This window comes from Nanorana parkeri, unplaced genomic scaffold, assembly GCF_000935625.1.
Source record: "Nanorana parkeri isolate BGI_ZX_2015 unplaced genomic scaffold, ASM93562v1 scaffold95, whole genome shotgun sequence".
NCBI lineage: Eukaryota > Metazoa > Chordata > Amphibia > Anura > Dicroglossidae > Nanorana > Nanorana parkeri.
Genome location: NW_017306363.1, coordinates 881,743 through 901,011, shown reverse-complemented (window position 1 = coordinate 901,011; position 19,269 = coordinate 881,743). Strand labels below are relative to the sequence as shown.

Here is a 19,269-nt window from a genome sequence, read left to right as displayed (position 1 = left end):
CTTTGCCCCACGCTTGCATGATTCTAACCACCATATTATTGCCCCCTGAACCACGCATGCATGGTAATGTGTGTATATCCCCCACACATACACAGTGTATTGTCGCTACCCTGCACCTGATACTCCTCAATGCTTCCATTAACATAGCAGTTAGTGACCATGTGCATTAGTGACCATTCTGTAATGCCACAACAACATGCGCAGGATCTTACCGACATATTGATGGAAGTATCAGGAGCATCCAGAGCGTGGGAGTGACATTACAATGCACATGCATGAGGAATATACACACATTACTACACATGCTTTCATTAAAGTTTGAGGAGGACCCGCGTGCATGTGCTGCAGTGGCAGACGCAACAAACAGGGTGTCTGAAACTATACAGGGCAAAGAACCGCAAATAAGGTGGGAGTGAAAATGTCTACATGACACTGTGCATGCATCACGATATGATGTTTGAGAGTGATGTAGGCATAATTCCGTGAGCACATCGTTATGATGTAAGCATGTACCATATTGAACCTAGATGGAACTTACATAGGGTTGATCTTATTCTGTAAAAACTGCCCTTTCTAAGTTTACATTTTGCAATTAACTAAACAAATATTATTAATCTTTAACAAACTAAATTCATTCTTATACTATATTACTATGAATATTATATCTGCATTTCCACTTGAAACTGCCATCGGCAGTGATTTCAGCCAAGAGTGTAGATTTGTTCAAGAAACGTTTGGACAATTTCTTGAGGGACCGTAATATCCAGGGATACCAGTATCCCTAAGAATGAGATGATGTGTGGACCTATATGGGTTGGACTTGATGGACGTATGTCTTTATTCAACCCCAAATACTATGTAAAACTAAGGCTACTACCATTTTACTTCGTTTATTCTTCTTTTATAATAACTATAGGTTACGATTCACATAATGTGGGCTCAGGTTCACTTTAAATGGGATTTCTTTATTTCCCAAAACTCTGTACCTCTTTGCACAGAAACCTACTTTCATGCACTTCCACATATTCCAGAGTCCTGATTTTTCTGCAGTGCAAACTACTACTAAACATCTGGAAAAGGTGCCTTCTTCAATCACACAGAACAATGAACATATGTTGCCAGCACACCATGAATCCTTGCTGTGGGATCCATGGTATGCCAGAGACATACTGTATGTTCTTATCTATGTGCTGATACCAGTCGACCAGCTGGCAGTTGCTATAGCTCCCTCATACATTTGGCCCTTTCCAGAAATGTGTTGGCCCTTTCCAGGAACGTGTGCAATGGGAATATATTAAGTGGGATATACTTAGGGGACAGCCTCTAATTCAACTTGTGAGGATCCTACTGTTTGGTGGAGAGGCCAAGGGTACTGAGCCTATTTTTAAAAGTCTCCCTTCATCAAGTGTTATAGTTCAACTATCACTAAATACTTTTTACCAGTAGACATGAAATATGGTGAGAAGCTTCACTGAACGCGTAGAGTCATTTGCTAGGAGGGAGCTATCAGTCCCATACAGGCCCATTAATTTATTTTTATTGGAACCCTAGGATTTAAGAAATATCAAGCAATGGTGATTGTCAACACATGAAATGTTTTATGTGCCTCAGAGCTCTTCTGCAAACAGCTGAGCTGCTATTAGTTCTAACTTTCATTTAGGGCTAAGTTTACCTTTCTGACCATGTTTCATGTTACACCTATATTTAGGGTGTTACATGAAATATGGTCAGATTGCAGCCCCTACAACCCACCCCCACTTTGCTAAATTGCGGTTTCTTCTCTCCACAGGCTGCTGTTTTCTCTTGTAAATTGCACATCTGTGCATGGCTCTGTCCACACAGCCACATCACCCATCCACAGGATGGAGGAACTGAAAGTCCCATCTGCCTTCGCAGCAGAGGGCTTGTAGTTTCAAAGGAATACAAGTGTGGTGATGTCACCACACCTATAGTCCATTAACTCTGCCTCCCTTTCATGTTACTGAATGTCCACACCTCGGTACAGGCATTTATGGGAGGAACTGTCTGCAGGAGCCAGAGCATTGAACCTGCAATCTACTGATCATGGTTGCAATACTTTACTGGCTTCTACGCAAAAAAATAATAAATACATATTGTTTCTTTAATAAAGAAGTTTGCATTTATTAATTTTTTTTCCTTTAAAACCTAGTGTTCTTACAAGGTAAAAAACAAATAAATTCTGCATTGATATACTTTTTTTATTATATCAAAAATAGTGCAAATAAAATACAAGGCACTACAACAGATTAACAACATTCAGACACAAAAAGCTTGTTGACAGTTCCAAATACTGGTAGAAGGCAAGGCCGGTTTAACATAGGGGCTACTGGTGCGCCAACTCCAGGGCCACCATGGAAAATAGCCTCGGCCAGCCTGGATCCCCTCAGTATGCCCAATGGCAATCCGGGCCGGCCAAGCTGAACACAATCAGGCAGAGGCGGCAGTGTTCTAGAATTTTTATGTGCCTCATAAGAATGTTGGACCACGTCGCCGGAAGTGTTTCAGCTGTTGGAGGCATGCTAGGCTCAAGGTCTATGGGGCTTTACTGCACAGGTACAGCCAGGAGAAAGAATATTTTGGTTGGAGATTGGCGCTTCCCCCAGTTGTCCAGCTCAGGTTAGTATACAGGCCAGTGAAAAATTGTTACCTTTGGTTATATTCTATGGCTGAATGATGTCGATATATTTGCATTTATCAGTCCAAAAATTACATTTCATGATAATGAACACACATTATCAGCCAGAAGTGATGCGGTGGAGAAATTTCATGGGCCGAGAAAATTTTTAGAACAAGGGCGCATGTGTGTGAGCTAGCATACCTCTAACACCTGAGACCCCGTCATAAGGTCCAGAAAAATTATAGAACACCGGTGGCTCTCTAATCAGACATATTAGGCAGCCACTCGTTGGGGCCCCCAAGTGAGTGGCTTCCTAATTAGAGAGCCCTCTTTGCTACTTCTCACCAAAATCCTCAGCACCAGGCCCATGATGCTCTTAATCTGACACTGCTAAATGGTTTGGCATGTCTCAAGGTTTTAGTCCCTAAAATAATTATACTAAACTGAGCTGACTAACTTCAGTCAAAAAATATAGGTATATGCTCAACACAGGCAGGCCTAGAAACTAAAACTATTGGGGCAGATTTCCATTCCCCTGACATCATCTCACATTAGACAACTACCTTCATCTTAACAGTTTTATGAAATAAATAATGAGAAATGCATGGTATATGAGGATAAAATCGGTAATGAAATATGAGCCAGGGGCATAGATTAAAGTCCAACTCTTAAGTTTCATCAAATAGCATGGGGAAGAGCTAGAACCTCTGTCAATTTTTTTCTTTTTTTTGCTTTCTTAGACCCACTGGGCCATTAGTAGCAGAAATGAAAAGAAAGGCAACAATGGGGCAAGTAGACATAAACAATGAAAAGAAAAAAGTTTTAGCTAGAGTCAGGGGTTAAAGAAGAATTGCGTTCAAGGGGTAGCCCCACTGCAAGGGTTAAGAATTTTCTTCCCAGAGTTCTTTAAATGTTATGATATGTAGTGTGAGGTGGGCTTATATACAGTAAATATGTGCTATAGATCACTATCATAAAAATGCTTTGACTGAGAATAATGACACATAGAGATCCATTTGTGCTATAAAATGGTGACTGGCCTATAGAAAATGCATCAGTCTTCTTTTCTACATACTGTAAATCCTATTATGCGAGGCAAACAATTCACCACAAGTACTACACATACAAGAGTTTTAGTTTTATAAATAATTGTGATTGATGCCTTGTTGTCATCCAAATGAATGGCACTTCCAGTTTAATGCTGACCTAATAACAATTCAATGTAAACAAACCCATAGTTTTCCCTAAACTATTCCTTGTGAATTTTAAATACTGAGATGCAGTTCTCTAGTACTTAGTATTAGTATCATAATATTTTATATTTACAGGATTTAAGTGTCTTCTTACAGCTACATTAAGATATTTTTGAATTTATATATACACAAAGATAATTAAAGATAAAGATATTTGCATTTTGCAAACCAAGATAAAGGTTAATTTTAAATTATTTACTTACTTATGATATGTGTTTAAATCTATATTCTAAATGGGTTGATTCATAGCAGGAGTGCATGAAATGTAAAGGATTCGGCATTCGTATCCTTACTTTCTATAATGATATCAATTATTCTCTAATAATCAATGTTCCCCTCACAGAATGGTATAACATCAATCCACCCACACAGTTTCACCTTCTCACTTACATTTTACTTTAGCCTCTCACTATGATCCTCCCTGAAATCTGTCCTGCTCTTCTATGCTATGGAAATATTTCTCCATAGAGATGCTTATGACTTTATGACACTCTCTAAAGATAGAAACACCCATAGCATTAGGAGCTCTTCTGCTATCAAATACATTCATATGGTAGGAGAGATGGTTCAAATACCTGAACGGATACGTGTAAGTTTGTTAAAGGGACATAGACAGTAGCAACAGAGGGCTTGCTGTACAACACCAAAATGTATTATTGTCGTAGGCTGCAGCAGGCCACGAAGGACACAAATTTTGGACCCCATCTAGAAAAAAAAGGGGGGGGGGGGTAGTGTCTTCACAATTCTGGTGTCCTGGTTGCGGCATGTTTGTATGTGGTTAGATTTGACCTACAACAAATTATCCCAGATTCCCCCATAATACAATGGACCCATCATCATTTCTTTCTAACTCTGAATTAAAGGTATTTTACTTAAAATGTAACTTTGGTGTAATTACACATTTTCTGTAGGGCCCCCAGCCCCCTTCCCATTTTTGTACTCACACCAATCCAGCAAGACATTGGCTGTTGAGCTCTTCAACCCCACACAGCTGTTTGTCAAAATTCTGCCACTGGGGCCTGAACATGTGATTGTACACTCTCCACTGAATCATATGTAGAGTACCTACTGTACTAAAATCAACACTCCATTGATTTCTACATAGTATACAAGGATTTCTAAGCTTTGTGCTGTGTGTGTGTGTGTGTGTGTATGGCTTTAGGTTTACAAAACATCTGTTCTTTGCACCTATTGGTACAGTGGACATGGATTAAGATGTAAGTACCAATATGACAAACTAATTTCAATAATACATCAGATCAGAGACCACCATGACATTCAGTCAGACCATTGATGCATATTCTAATTGGTTGACCAATATATAATTTGATGGTACTGTTGAAATGATAAACGTAATCTAGTAAGGCGCTTAATAGACAATAAACATAAAACAGCATCATAAAATCACCATTATAATTTTAGTAAGCATATTTGAAAAACTCTGATCATTGATGACCATGTGCCTTTAGTATAGTGTAAATGATAGCACACCAGCCAGTAAGTCTTGTGCTGAAGTATTCACCTCTGTCACTTTTAGAAATCCGGAAAAGTCTGCCACCACATTGCCGTGAGTCAGCATGACACCTTTAGGATTGCCTACAAACAGAAGAAAGAGTATGTCTCTGATGAAAGCTGTAAAAGTACATGCATCTTGAATATGTTTGCCTGTGTTCTCTTAATACATTGCCATAGTGCTGCGGAAGGACCTTTCTATTTACATTGCTCCTACTCAGGGGAAATCTAGTATTAGCTAAATAATACTAGCTGTAACTCAGTTTTGATGTTTTAAGGCCTAATCAAAATAGTACATAATATAAACACATACTACAGAATGTGAGTTCCTAAAAGCTACGTCTATCCAAACATGACATTCCAACGATTTGATGCCTACTGATCACATGCAAACTATTTTTGCAGCAAATATTATTTTTTTTAAATCAAAGTTTTTTCTATATACTTAGTAGAAGCCTTTGCCAGCCTTTTTGCAAGGACATCCATTTTGTAGGTATTGTCCCCCAGTATAATAAGTAACCAATAAGCAATCTTTACGTGACAATAAACTCAGGAGTTCAATCTTAAAAATGAATACAAGTACATTCAATGTTAACAAAAATGTATCATATTAATGTATCAATTGGCTGTAGATCCTCAAATCATCTCTGAATTCATGCTGACACTGTACTTTCTTTTTGAGGATGGCTACTTTTGTTCCCCATGGTCCCTGTGTGTGTTGTAAAGTAGCCACCGCTCCAAGCTCACTCCCTTGATGGACAACATTGTATTGAGATTGTACTCCCATCATGGGTGCGACCATGTGGAACAAAAGTAGCCAAACTATAGAAGGAAGGACAGTACAGCACAAGTGATACACTAATAAGTTACAATTTTTTTAATAGTTAGCATACTTGAATGCATTTTTAAGATTTAACTCCTTAGCTTAGTGTCACTTTACTAACAGTAATTAATTTTCTTCATTAAAGAAAAAGAAAAAAAAAACATAAACCGTTTGATTTTTAAGGAGTGTCCAGGAGGTAAATTAGAGTGTTAATGGAGTGTTTTTGGATATTTTTGTCCCTATTAGCATGACTTGACCAATTATACTGTTTTATTCCAAGCCCAACTCGTGAGAAGTCATTGTTTCCATACCTTGCACTGAAGGGGACTAATGAGTCTGAAAGATTAATGAAAGACATATTCTAGTGTATTAGGACTTCATCAGAAACCCAAAGATCTCATATGGATGACCAATCTTTTAAAAGGGAGTACCTTTGCCTTTTGAAATTGTGATTGGAGTAATTAGGCGCACACTGCACACACTGCGTCAAAACGGTGCTTGGATTTGTTGCCACTTACCTGTAGTACCACTGGTGAAGCATACAATAGACAAATCTTCAGGTTTTGGAGGCTGTAGATAAGGAATAAAATAAAGATTTTATTTTAGATAAATTCAGCTTAAGATATAGATGAAATTCAAACTGAATTCTATGCAAAAATCATGTAATCATGTAGCCCTATGCCTCCTCTGTTACCCTCTTTGCACTGAAAACACTGACCCCAGACTTGTCCACCAGTTGCCTGCTATTTCAGGGGTGAGAGTGAAATAGTAACTGTAGGCATGTTTTGTTGTGAATGACGATGGGTGCAGAGGAGTGCTGTTAGTCGCATGAACACAAGCCCACAACAACACAAGACAGCTACTACACTGATCTCTCTTGGACAAGTGTGATGTGAACTGGGTCCCCTGAGGGATTTAACAAGCGTTTTTAGACTTCTAACCAGTTGAAGTCCGCGGTGTTAAACCCCCTTCCCATTAAGGCCATTTTTCAGTATTCAGCGCTGCGGTACTTTGACTGACATTTATTTCGTCATGTAACGCTGTACTGAAATGAATTTTATACTATTTTTTGGGGACAGATAGAGCTTTATTTTGGTGGTATTTATTCACCACTGGGGGTTTTATTTTTTACTATATAAAGGAAAAATTACCGAATAAAAAAAAAACAAATTAGTTTCCCCTATATTAAATGATAAAACATTTATTATGACCCAATTGTTTGGTAAAATATAAGAGATGGGGTCACGTCAGGTTAAAAGACAACAAACATGTCAAGCCTTAAAATTGCGTGCGCGCGCGAATCCTCAAAAACCTGTAATACCCAAAATTGGCCATAGGCGACGCTTAAAAAGCTTTTACCGCTCATCAGTTTAGTGTTATCAGTGATTGATGGCCCTAAAATGATTGCTCTCACTGTGACGTCTGCGGGGATATGTAACGTGTGTAGCGCAATTGTGTTTTCGCGCGCTGATGCACCAGACGTGTATTTACGTTTATATGTGCGTAAACGTGGGGGTGGGGAATTTTTGGGGTTTTTTTTAAACTTTTTTTATATGTGACTTATTTTTTTTAAACTTTTTTTATTTATATATATATTTTTTTTAACTTATTGTTATTGCTATAACATAGGGGGATAACAATCCCCCTATATAATAGCAAAGGCACACTGACAGGTCCCCTTTATGGAGACTTTAGGGGTCTCCAGGACCCCCAATCTCACCTGGGGACTCCAAAAGAAGCTGATGAAGCAGAGATCTGCTTCATCAGCTTCTTCTCTCTGGCTATAGCAGCCAGATGACTGACAGGTGAATACGGAAGTGTTCACCTGCGCATTACAGAATAATTGTGCATAACTGCGCTCACTGGCGGAACTACCAGGGTCGCAGCGGTCCCAATTGCGACCGGGACCTGGCGTTTCGCCACTTGGGGGGGCCCAGCAAGGAAGTAGAGGGCCCCCGCGATCGTTCCGCTCCTTCCCTGTCGCACAGCCACCCGCAGCATGTACGGGCAGCTGTGCAAAAGGGCTGGAGGCTGTCACTGATCTCAGAGAATTTGATGGCCCCGCCTCTTAGGGCGGAGCTAAGAGGTCAGTCTCCTCTTAGCTCTGCCCCCTGGCCGCCGAGACGAGGGAGAGGGCCATGGGCCTGCAGGAGAGGTAAGCTAAGTTTGGAGTGGGAGCGGGTGCTGGGAAGAGAGAGAGAGAGTGTGTTGCTGGGACTTGTAGTCCAGCACAGCTGGTGGCAATCTGCATTGCTGTATGATGATTATACAGCAATGCAGAATAGCACCAACTATGTAGGACTACAAGTCCCAGCTGCATTTTCTGCCATGGACGGCATATCATTTACGGTCACAATTAACGATTACAAAATTTCCTCGTTAATCACGTCTGTACATAAACGCAGATACTGGGTCGGCGTTCTCGACAGAACACCGGCACTAAAATTTTAAACAAGCGGTTGCCTGAGGTCCCACGCTTGCTGGGGACCTCGGCAGCCTTCCTGTTAACCATGCAGTGCCGTGGGGTTGGGGGGGGGGCCCTTCATGGTTTATTGCACCGGGGCCCTGAAGGTTCTAGTTACGCCTCTGACTGCGCTCCTCCTCTCTACCACAATCTAAGCAATAAAAAAACAGATAGAGGGTTTAACCATTCCCCACTCTAAATTAGTAAAAACTAAATCTCAAATTTCTAGATCAGCCTTTTTAACCAAGGTTCCATAGGACACTAGGGTTCCTCCTGGGGTTCCTAAGGGTTCCTTGCAGTAAGCAGCAGATCACTAATCTACCAGCAATCTACCACTGGGGCACTTCTACACTGACCATTTATGTGAGGGAAAAACACAATTTTTACCATCTGTGGGGTTTTTTTCTATTATTATTAATTTAATTTCAAGATTATTACTGAAATGATTTTGTTGTATAGAGCAGGGCTTTGTAAAAAAAAAAATCTGCCGTGGGTGTCAAATAGGATAGGTAAGTCACATTATTAAGTCTTTAATTTAAAACTTTCTAAAAGTTCATAATCATGCTAATGTACCATGAGCTGTAGGTATAATCATTTTTAGCAGGGGGTCCCAGAGACCTAAAAATTATTTCCAGGGTTCCACCAGGCTAAAAAGGTTGTCAAAGGCTAGACTAGATAAATAGTAAAGCTTCCTAAAGTGGACCTTTACCCCCTTTCACTGAAAATCACATCAGAATGCAGCTCTGCATGCTGATTTAAAATCATCTTACATTCATCAGTTAAACAAACACGTTTTTCATTTACTTACAGATATAGTTTATCTACTTCCTGGTCCACTTGTGGCACAAATGATGTAATGTGTCAAAGCATTGCATCCTGGGAAGGTTACATCAGCATAGCATTGCTGGGAAATCTCATCTGTATTCTCACTAGATCCCAGGGAAAGGCATTTTCCTCCCCCTGTGATGATGTGCATGGACACATGTCCTAGCCACATGTGTCAGAGTTTCAGGAAGTAAAGGGAGATCTAATAGTCTGCCCTTAGAAAAATGGCCACTGTCAGAAGTCAGGGAAAGAAAAGAAAAATAAGGTATGCAAAGAATAGAAAGCCGGCAATTATCTAGAAGTATGTGTTTGTAGATTGTCATTACTAAACATTTCTAAAGGTGTCTTTGTTGTTATTTTAAAGATGTGGTTAAAGTTCCTCTTTAAGTTGACCTCTATGTGTAATAAAAAATCCAGCACATTATATCACTTGTACTATAAGAATGAAGGGGCCAACTCTTCACTTACAAATGGTGGTCTTCTGTTTTGCTTCCCACATTCCTACAAATAAAAACAACAGGAGACATTTACATTAGCAAACCTGCAGAATGACCACAACTCTCTTGCTAAGTGAAGACAATGATATTCACTAAATCCTCTCTGGCCAGGCGAGAAATAGGAATGCTACAAATGCAATCTCCCTAACATTCCCAACATTTAAACCACCTGTGATAATTGCAGCCAAATGACTGGCTGTTTAATAGTTAAAGTGCTACTGAAGCAAAAACTTTCTTAGTTCTGAATAGAGTGGAGAGGGATCAGAACACCTGTCAGGTTTATATTGATGTATGTGTTCCCATTAGGGAGATTCACCCTGTTTGTCCTATGGAAAGTTATCACTGAAAGTGAAAGAAAATCCAAAATTTTGGGCTGTCACCAGAACAGGAATAGATGGGAAAACTTCCAATGGGGGCACTAGTTCTTGTGCCACTGGTGACCACCAGGGATTTCCCTCTCTTTGGAGGGATTTCCTCTCACTTCCTGTTGTGGCTATCAGATAGGAAGTGATAGAAAACAACCCCAATGGGACACAGATGGCAAAACAGCTTATTGGATTATAAACCTCCCTTACTCTACCGAAAAATGTAAAAAAAAAAAAGTTTTGGCTGCAGTTCTTTAAATAAATAATTGTAATCGAAAGTTTTATTTTTCATTTTTATATTTCAAAACAAACTTTGTATCAACTTTTCAAATCATTTGTTTAAAATCTTTTGTGTTTTATAGAAACATTTCATACGAGTTGCACCCATGAAGGCCTGCTATTCTCCCCTTTTCTACCCTAAGCACGTTAGCCTCTATCACTTTAATAGCACAATGCAAGCTATTTTGTTATCAAAGCCATAGCAGCATGTATCTCCTGCCACATCTGCCCAGCAACATGGGGAAAAGTTGCTTTTCTCTACTTAGTATATCCTCCAAACCCTGGGCGCCGCCATCCACCCATTGGGACTTTGTGCAGGTGCCTTGTATAAGGCAGCCATCTATCCCACCAAAGGTTATGGCTTCCCAGAGTAGTCAAAAGGCCAACCATAGTCCCAGCACTGGAATATATGTATTGCAGCCCTAATATTTCAAACATGCAATATGAATGCACAGAATGAGAAGTGCTGCATAAATTGATTTTAAATTTATATACAAATGCTTTATTAATAATAACTGAGCTTAAGGAGAATTTGCATCATCACTCTAAAGGTGCCCATACACTGCTCGATTCTCGTACGAGAATCGCGGGAAATCCCGCGATCGTACGAGAATCGAGCCATCACAAGACCTTAGTCTTGTGATGGTTGTAAAGTGATTAAAACAACGTACGATCTGCCCATCTTGGACAGGCAGATCGTACTCTCGATCATCGCAAGCCCGACCCCTGAGGGGCGGGCTTACGATGACTGTAATGAGGAGCGGGCTTACAATGACTGCAAACGGGCAGTGTGCGCGTGCGCACACCGGCCCGTTTGGCAGTTGTCGAACCAGCAGGCTGCTAACTCGCCGAGAATCGTACGATTCCCGGCGGGTTTTCTAGAATGCTGGTTAGACAGAAGACGTGCGACCGTACAGTGGAAACGGTCGCACGCCTTCCATACACTGCACGATTTTCGTACGATCGCGGGATTTCCCTCGATTCTCGTACGCGAATCGTGCAGTGTATGGGCACCTTAAAGGTTCGACAGGGGGGCGGGCTTGCGATGATCGAGAGTACGATCTGCCTGTCCAAGATGGGCAGATCGTACGTTTTTTTAAGTACTTTACAACCATCGCAAGACTAAGGTCTTGCGATGGTTGTAAAGTGTATGGCAACATTGTGTATGGCCTCAGGGTTCTGTGCTGGGTCCCATATTGTTCAACTTATTTATTAATGACATCGGGGAGGGTGTTAACAGCGATATTTCCGTGTTTGCGGATGACACCAAAATTGGGAGGGTAATAGACACGGACTTAGACACTATAACATTACAGGAGGACCTGGATAAAATAGGGGAGTGGGCATTAATGTGGCAGATGAGGTTTAATGTCGATAAATGCAAAGTAATGCACTTTGGAATTAAAAATAAACAAATGGGTTATACAATTATGGGTATGCCGCTGGGGAAGTCAGAAATGGAGAAGGATTTGGGGGTCATTGTAGACCACAAACTGAAAGGTAGTTTGCAGTGCCAGGCTGCTGTAAACAAAGCTAGCAGGGTCTTGTCCTGTATTAAAAAGGGGATGTATTGCAGGGACAAGTCTATAATTTTGCCACTTTATAGATCATTGGTTCGACCTCATCTGGAGTACGCGGTCCAGTTCTGGTCACCAGTACTAAGAAAAGATGTCCTTGAGTTGGAAAAAGTCCAGCGGAGGGCAACCAAACTAATTAGGGGTATGGAGGACCAGAGCTACGAGACAAGGCTACTAAATTTAAACATGTTCACATTGGAGGTGAGGAGATTGAGGGGGGATATGATCTCCATGTACAAAATGTTCAATGGTGGCAGCAACATTAGCGATAAACTGTTTAAAATTAACTCCATTACAAAAACTAGAGGCCACCACCTAAAATTGGTGGAAAAAAAATTCCAGCACAAGGGGCGAAGGGGGTTCTTCACAGTAAGATCAGTTAGGGTCTGGAACTCACTGCCACAGACAGTGATTTCAGCAAAGAATGTGGAATTGTTCAAGAAACTTTTGGACGATTTCTTAAGGGACCGTAATATACAGGGGTACAGGTACTCCTAGAATGAGATCCTAATAGGTTGGACTTGATGGACTAATGTCTTTATTCAACCTCAAATACTATGTAACTATGTAACTATGTATGTAACATTAAGACTGCTCAGGGTTCGCACAGCTGCGTGACAGTGGGCTCACAAACTACCATTTCCAATGTATACAGGGTCACATATACTCTTTGAAAATACATGTGCAAATCATAGTTATTTTTTTTTTTTTTATTAAAAGCATGTTAAATAATACAGGAAACAGAGGGTAACATTTTCCTTTTTTATAGCACAACCTCAATTTTGATATGCTTGCAGAAATGTGCAAGAATAAGGCATAAGAGACACGCACATTGGCCCTTACAATCTGCTCTGTCTGGCAGCAAGGCTTGTTAACATGTTTTCACCTCCCCCTTCTGTTCTCTATCATGTCAGTGCACAAATACATAGGAGAGTTGGGAGATAAATGCAGGGCAGAGTAATCCTGCATTTGGAACTGTTCTTCCCTATGCATGAATGGATCAGCTGCATACAAAAGGCACTCATGAAATAAACTACAAGGAAGCATAAGGAAAAAAGTGTAGCATGCTGATCTTTTTTTGTATCCATTGTTTACTTAATCACTGGGGACATTGGACACCGTACCGTCTGCATAGAAAAGACAACTCTTTATGCAAGAACAATGCAGTTTTACCAAAAAGACAAGAAAAAACAGAAAAGGTTATAGCTTTACCTTTAATACGAGAGAGAGAACTTGTAAACTCCAAACAACCATAGCAAGCATGCCTAACTCATTGGGCTGCCTATACTAATCTGTAAGATAAGTACTGTAATAATACAGAGCTAAAACCACAGGCATGTTTGTTCTACTACACAATTACAATACAGGAAAGATATGTAAAGAAGAATTCATGAAAATCTTTTTTTTTTTTAGGATTACACGAGGGGACCAAGTGCATATAGCACTTGGTCCCGTTCTGATCGGTGAACCATTATGAATAAAAGGCACCTCTTTATTTATATTAATGCTGGCTGTAGTTCCACCTCAGTCTGAAGTCAAATATATGGGTGTTCCTGTAGGGGAGAGGTACAGTCACCACTTCATTTACTATTATGAATGAACAGTCAGTTCCGAAGAGCTGTGTGATAGAGTTGATAGCTGCTAGTAAACATACAGGGCACCAAAAGCTCTATTACACGGCCCTGCAGTGCTGATAATTTATTTATAATAGTAAAAGATCAGTCAGTACTATGCGGTGATGTGACTATCTACATCTGCTTTAAATATACAGCCTGGGAGATCTATCACACAGCCCCACAAAGCTGAGTGACGTTTTACTGTTAGAAATGATTGATTAGTGCTGTCGAAGCAGGTGCTATATCTGGCACAGCCCTGCAGCACTGCCTGTTCATGTAGAATAGTAAAAGCTCTGCGGGACTATGTGATACATCTGACATGCAGCCGAAGACAGACACGCAGCCTGCAAGCTATATAATCTTTTCTGAATGGCAGCACTGGTCTCCAGAGCTTCCCCTGCTGCCAGAGACGAGTGCTGTCACTCAGAATTCCACCTACTTGCTTGAAGTGTGATTGGACAGTTGTGGGTCTGATCACACTGCTTAGCAATGGCAAAATGGATTTGAACTGGACCAAGTGCATATAGAACAGGGGGATTAAGTACACGTGTAAGACTATTCATGAGAGTTCTTTAAAGCCAACATACCTCCACTTCGCGCATGGTCTGAATGTGTACAGAACATTTCTTGCCTCTCTCCACTAACTCCACATCCACAGAGTCCATGAGAACAACAGACTTCAGTCCCGGCGTCTCTCCTTTTTCAACATGTTCTAAGAGGAGCCTGGCCTTTTCTGGTTTGTCACATATTACTGTGGAAATGTCAGCTATCAAAAAATATTTGGTTAGATATTTAGTATTCTCCTTGAAACATTTTTTTTTACATTTATCCATTCTGGAGCATTTTCTTGTTCATAAGGCAACCATAGTACATTTGTGAAGGTCAGCTATTTTATGTCATTCTCTATGGAGGACAATGAAGAAGCAAGATAGGAAAAGCACTGACGTTTGGTGTCGGCGAAGAATTCTAAGAATTCCCCATCATGGTCAGCTCACCGCCATCGCGTGCCTCGGCCCCCCCAAACAGGTCCCACCACTCGGCACCCCCTACATGCTGGGTGACAAGTAATTTTACTGGCAGGCATGTTGGGTTTAGCTGTAAGGTGTTTTTTCTAAGAACCACCAGAAAAAAAATATATGTGTATTTATCAATAGAAAGGAAGACTACACTGCACTGATGCTGTAGAATTATGACGTTAGAAAATTGTTGTTATTATCAGCAATAATATACAGGCTTTCTATACATAATGCACATGCTTACCAGTGTTAATAATATATCGAATTGCACCATGGCCCAGCGTGTCATACAGTGGAACGACCACCATAGAATATGTGTAGCAGGCGAGTTCAGAGATGATCCACTGCAGAGACAGACATATAACACTCTTTCAGGCCACACTATATCTGTATAATATACTGATATCATGCACCAAGCTATATATTACCTCTGGGCGGTTCTGGGCAAAGACCCCGATGAACTGATCCGGTGAAGCCTTGCATCCCTGATGTAGTAATCCTGATCCTAACCATTCTGCTCTGTTTAACACCTGCCAAGATTTCAGAAAAAAAAAAACAGTCAACATGGTTAATTAAAGCCTAAATTTCCACTGACTGAGACAATACAATTCTACCATACATTTTATTTACGTAAGATAAATATATTTATCTGCACATTTACTGTCACTAATGCTTACAGCTATTTAAAGTAAACCCTAACTGAATGGCATTTCGTTTTCTAAAGTATTGTGTATCATATACAATTACCATTTTTTTAATATGTTGTTTTTACATTTTTTTAAATTTGTTACATATCAGTGCTGCTGATCTCCTGAAGCGCCTTTGCAATCCACATACATGTACTCAAGTGATACTTGCATGGCATTAGTTAGGGTAGGTATTCTGACAGTGACAACAGTGGTGCATGCTAGCAGCAAAATGTGTGTTACAATGGGTACTTGAAGTCTCCAATGGAAGCCCATCTGACAATGCAGGCACACAACTGGGTGTTAAGTACATGACCATTGTACCTTATAACAGGAAGTGCCTGAATGATGCAGATTTTAAAAATAATGAACATGACCTACAAAATGAAATTAACATGTTGAAGTTTATATGAGATTTTAGTGATTGTGTTTATATGTCTATGCTTTATTCATTTAGAGTGATTTTCCAAAGACTGAAACTACATAGGTTATGCAATAAAGATATATGTTTTTTACATTTACAGTTTATTGTAGTTCTATAGAACTTGAATGTGAGCCCTTGTAGAAAACAGAAAAAAAAGAACAGAGGTAAAACAGAAAGGGTAAATTATATGAAGGACTAGGGGAGATGGGAGGCAGAGGGAGGACAAGAGTCGTTTAGAACAGTAAAGGATCTCCTAGGGGAAAAATTGAGTTTAAAAACCCATTTGACTAGGTGTACTAAATGTTACAAGACAAAACCACTATATATGCCATAATGTTCAAGGTTTACTCAGCCCCGAAAACATATGGAGGATTTATTAGGATATACAGTAGTTTATGTAATCTGTATTGCACAAGATACATTCAGCTTAACAGCACAATGGATTTTCTAATGGTTAAAGAGGAACTTTACCCATATCTTCAAAATAACAACAAAGGCAACTTTAGAAATTTATGGTAATGACAATCTACAAACACATACTTCTAGATAATTGCAGGCTTTGTATTTTTTGCATACCTTATTTCTCTTTTCTTCCCCATTCTCCTCACAGTGGTCATTTTAACTAAGTGCAGGTTACTAGATCTCCTATTACTTCATGAAAATCTGGCACACGTGACTAGAACATGTGGCAAACTTTTCTCCAGTGGTGTTCAGTGTCAGTAATAACCCCACCTTCATTGGTGTTCAGTGTCAGTAATACCCCACTTTCATTGGTGTTCAGTGTCAGTAATACCCCACCTTCATTGGTGTTCAGTGTCAGTAATACCCCACCTTCATTGGTGTTCAGTGTCAGTGATAGCCCACCTTCGTTGGTGTTCAGCGTCAGTAATCAATCCCTTTCATTGATGTTTAGTGTCAGTAATACCCCACCTTCATTGGTGTTCAGTGTCAGTAATACCCCACCTTCATTGGTGTTCAGTGTCAGTAATACCCCACATTCATTGGTGTTCAGTGTCAGTGATAGCCCACCTTCGTTGGTGTTCAGCGTCAGTAATCAATCCCTTTCATTGATGTTTAGTGTCAGTAATACCCCACCTTCATTGGTGTTCAGTGTCAGTAATACCCCCACCTTCATTGGTGTTCAGCGTCAGTAAGGCTGGGTTCACACCTGGGCGTACGGAATATCTGCGTTTGCCGCACGTTTTACAGCGATTTGCGGTTAAAAAACGCGCGACAAACGCGCGTTTTCGAGGGCTATCCGGCTGTATCCTAATGGATACGTGTGGCAAATACGCCCCAAAGAAGCTCATGTACTTCTTTGGGCATTGGGCGTTTTTCAGCACGTTCCTACGCCCAGGTGGGAACCATGCCCATAGGCAATTATTGGTTTTCACATGTTGGGCATTTTACAGCGCGTAGGAATGTGCTGTAAAACGCCCAGGTGTGAACCAGCCCTAATACCCCATCTTTATTGGTGTTCAGTGTCAGTAATCAATCCCTTTCATTGATGTTTAGTGTCAGTAATACCCCACCTCCATTGATGTTCAGGGTCAAAAATAACCCCACCTTCATTGATGTTATGTGTCAGTTTACCCTTGCACACATGATGCAGTAAGATATATATAGATAGATATATATATATACACACACACACACACACACACACACACACTCACCTCTTTATACGACAGCCATTCATAAGGCTTATTGGTTTTCCTGGATCCTAAACATGGTTCATTTTCTATAAGAATAGCAGAGTGTGTTTTACAATCAGTAAAACTAAATATTACATTTCAATATTGATAAACAAATGGAAATATAAATTGAATATACATTTGTTTTATGATCATAGTAATTATGATTAAGTCAAAGTGAAAATTACTAAGGGGTATATTTGTACAGCAGTGCACTTGACATTTTCCTATATCTCTCAGAGACCCTTATTTTGGCTTTAATACTTATGACACATACCCATCTGACCAGTATGGCCCGCGCATTGCCCAAAGGTTTCCAATAATTTAAATTGAAGGCCATTCTACAAATACCATACAGTGAAGATAAATGGAGCCCTGTGGTTTAGGTGAGTATATCCGAATAGGGAAATGTTGACCTCAGGAAGGGTAGCCCTTAAGGATAGGGAATAGTCAGGGAAGCAGTGATGATGTTGAACAAGCAGAGAACCAATGCTACTAATTTGTTTATTTTTTTGAAATCAAACAAAAAATAATTATGAATTGTTTGGCTGTTATCAGGAACTGCACTTCCCACTGCTCTTTTTTATGTCTAGATAAGCCCAAATGCTTTCTAAACGTTTTAAAGTTGTATGTTGGCAGTGCTCGTGTTATGGCCCATGTTGATTATGTAAGCACCTTTGTTTGTTTTACTTATAAATATACACACTCATTTATCATCTACAGCTGTTTCATTATATGTATCTCTTTTGTAGCATTGTGTTACTTTGAGTAGTAATGGACAGGCCTAGATGTTTATTAATCTGTGGTTGTGTCCATGGGTTTAAACCAGGTATTGCTTAGCCAGCTTACTTTGGGCTGCAGTAATACATGAAGGCAGCAAGCAGGTATACTGTTTTCTGCTATGGCCTACTTCTGACCTGGCCAGGAAATACTGGGCTACCATGCATGCTAACAGCATCACCAATGACTATGGAATGGAAAACACTTTCCCTAGCCACCCCGAACAACATTCAAAAACATGGTTCTACTTCACCATAAGAGCTAGACACTTATACAGTAATAATTGGGTCCTAGGTACTATTTCCTACTGGCCTTGTCTGGATTAGACTGATAATACGCTAAAAGGCAAAAGCAAATAGGTTTTGCAGGGAGGGAGCTGTTTGGGAATTCTAAATAGTGTATGCTGATACAGTTGGAGAACAGCAGCCTGGACAATGGCTTCATAATATGAACATAGAAGAGGCCATACAAACATCGGCTTTAACAACATGGCGACTTTTGGTCCTCGTTTATATGAAGGCTGTTAGTACATATAACACAATGCATTTGCATTAGCAATATGTCGAAGGCTACAAGAAGAAGGCACCATATCATACAAAGGTACTGTATATGGCGGCATGCATTGCAAATATGGAAAGATACAATGGAACAATCTGGCTGACACAATCTGGTACTGCCATACCATCCAACATTGATGTGCCATGTGCTAACATGACCATATTACTGGAACTAATATGTTACATTCCAGATGGCCATGACAAATTATTATCTGTTCATGAGCATTCATTTTGCACCACAGGTCTGTGAATTCGGAGCAGCC

The 19,269-nt window shown here is 40.1% G+C and overlaps 1 protein-coding gene across 3 annotated transcripts in view; it reads right to left on the bottom strand.

Annotated features, from left to right (window-relative positions):
• The window catches only part of LOC108783985 (long-chain-fatty-acid--CoA ligase 6-like), a 171,883-nt gene that overhangs the window by 34,811 nt on the left and 117,803 nt on the right, over positions 1-19,269 (bottom strand). For all 3 annotated transcript variants that reach the window (XM_018552704.1, XM_018552705.1, XM_018552706.1), the window contains exons 4-10: positions 17,652-17,716; positions 15,294-15,395; positions 15,110-15,209; positions 14,437-14,615; positions 9,984-10,016; positions 6,745-6,796; positions 5,414-5,487 (exon numbers count right to left, since the gene is read on the bottom strand). In XM_018552704.1, the coding sequence (XP_018408206.1) occupies positions 5,414-5,487; positions 6,745-6,796; positions 9,984-10,016; positions 14,437-14,615; positions 15,110-15,209; positions 15,294-15,395; positions 17,652-17,716 (605 nt within the window). The remainder of the gene's footprint in view (positions 1-5,413; positions 5,488-6,744; positions 6,797-9,983; positions 10,017-14,436; positions 14,616-15,109; positions 15,210-15,293; positions 15,396-17,651; positions 17,717-19,269) is intronic.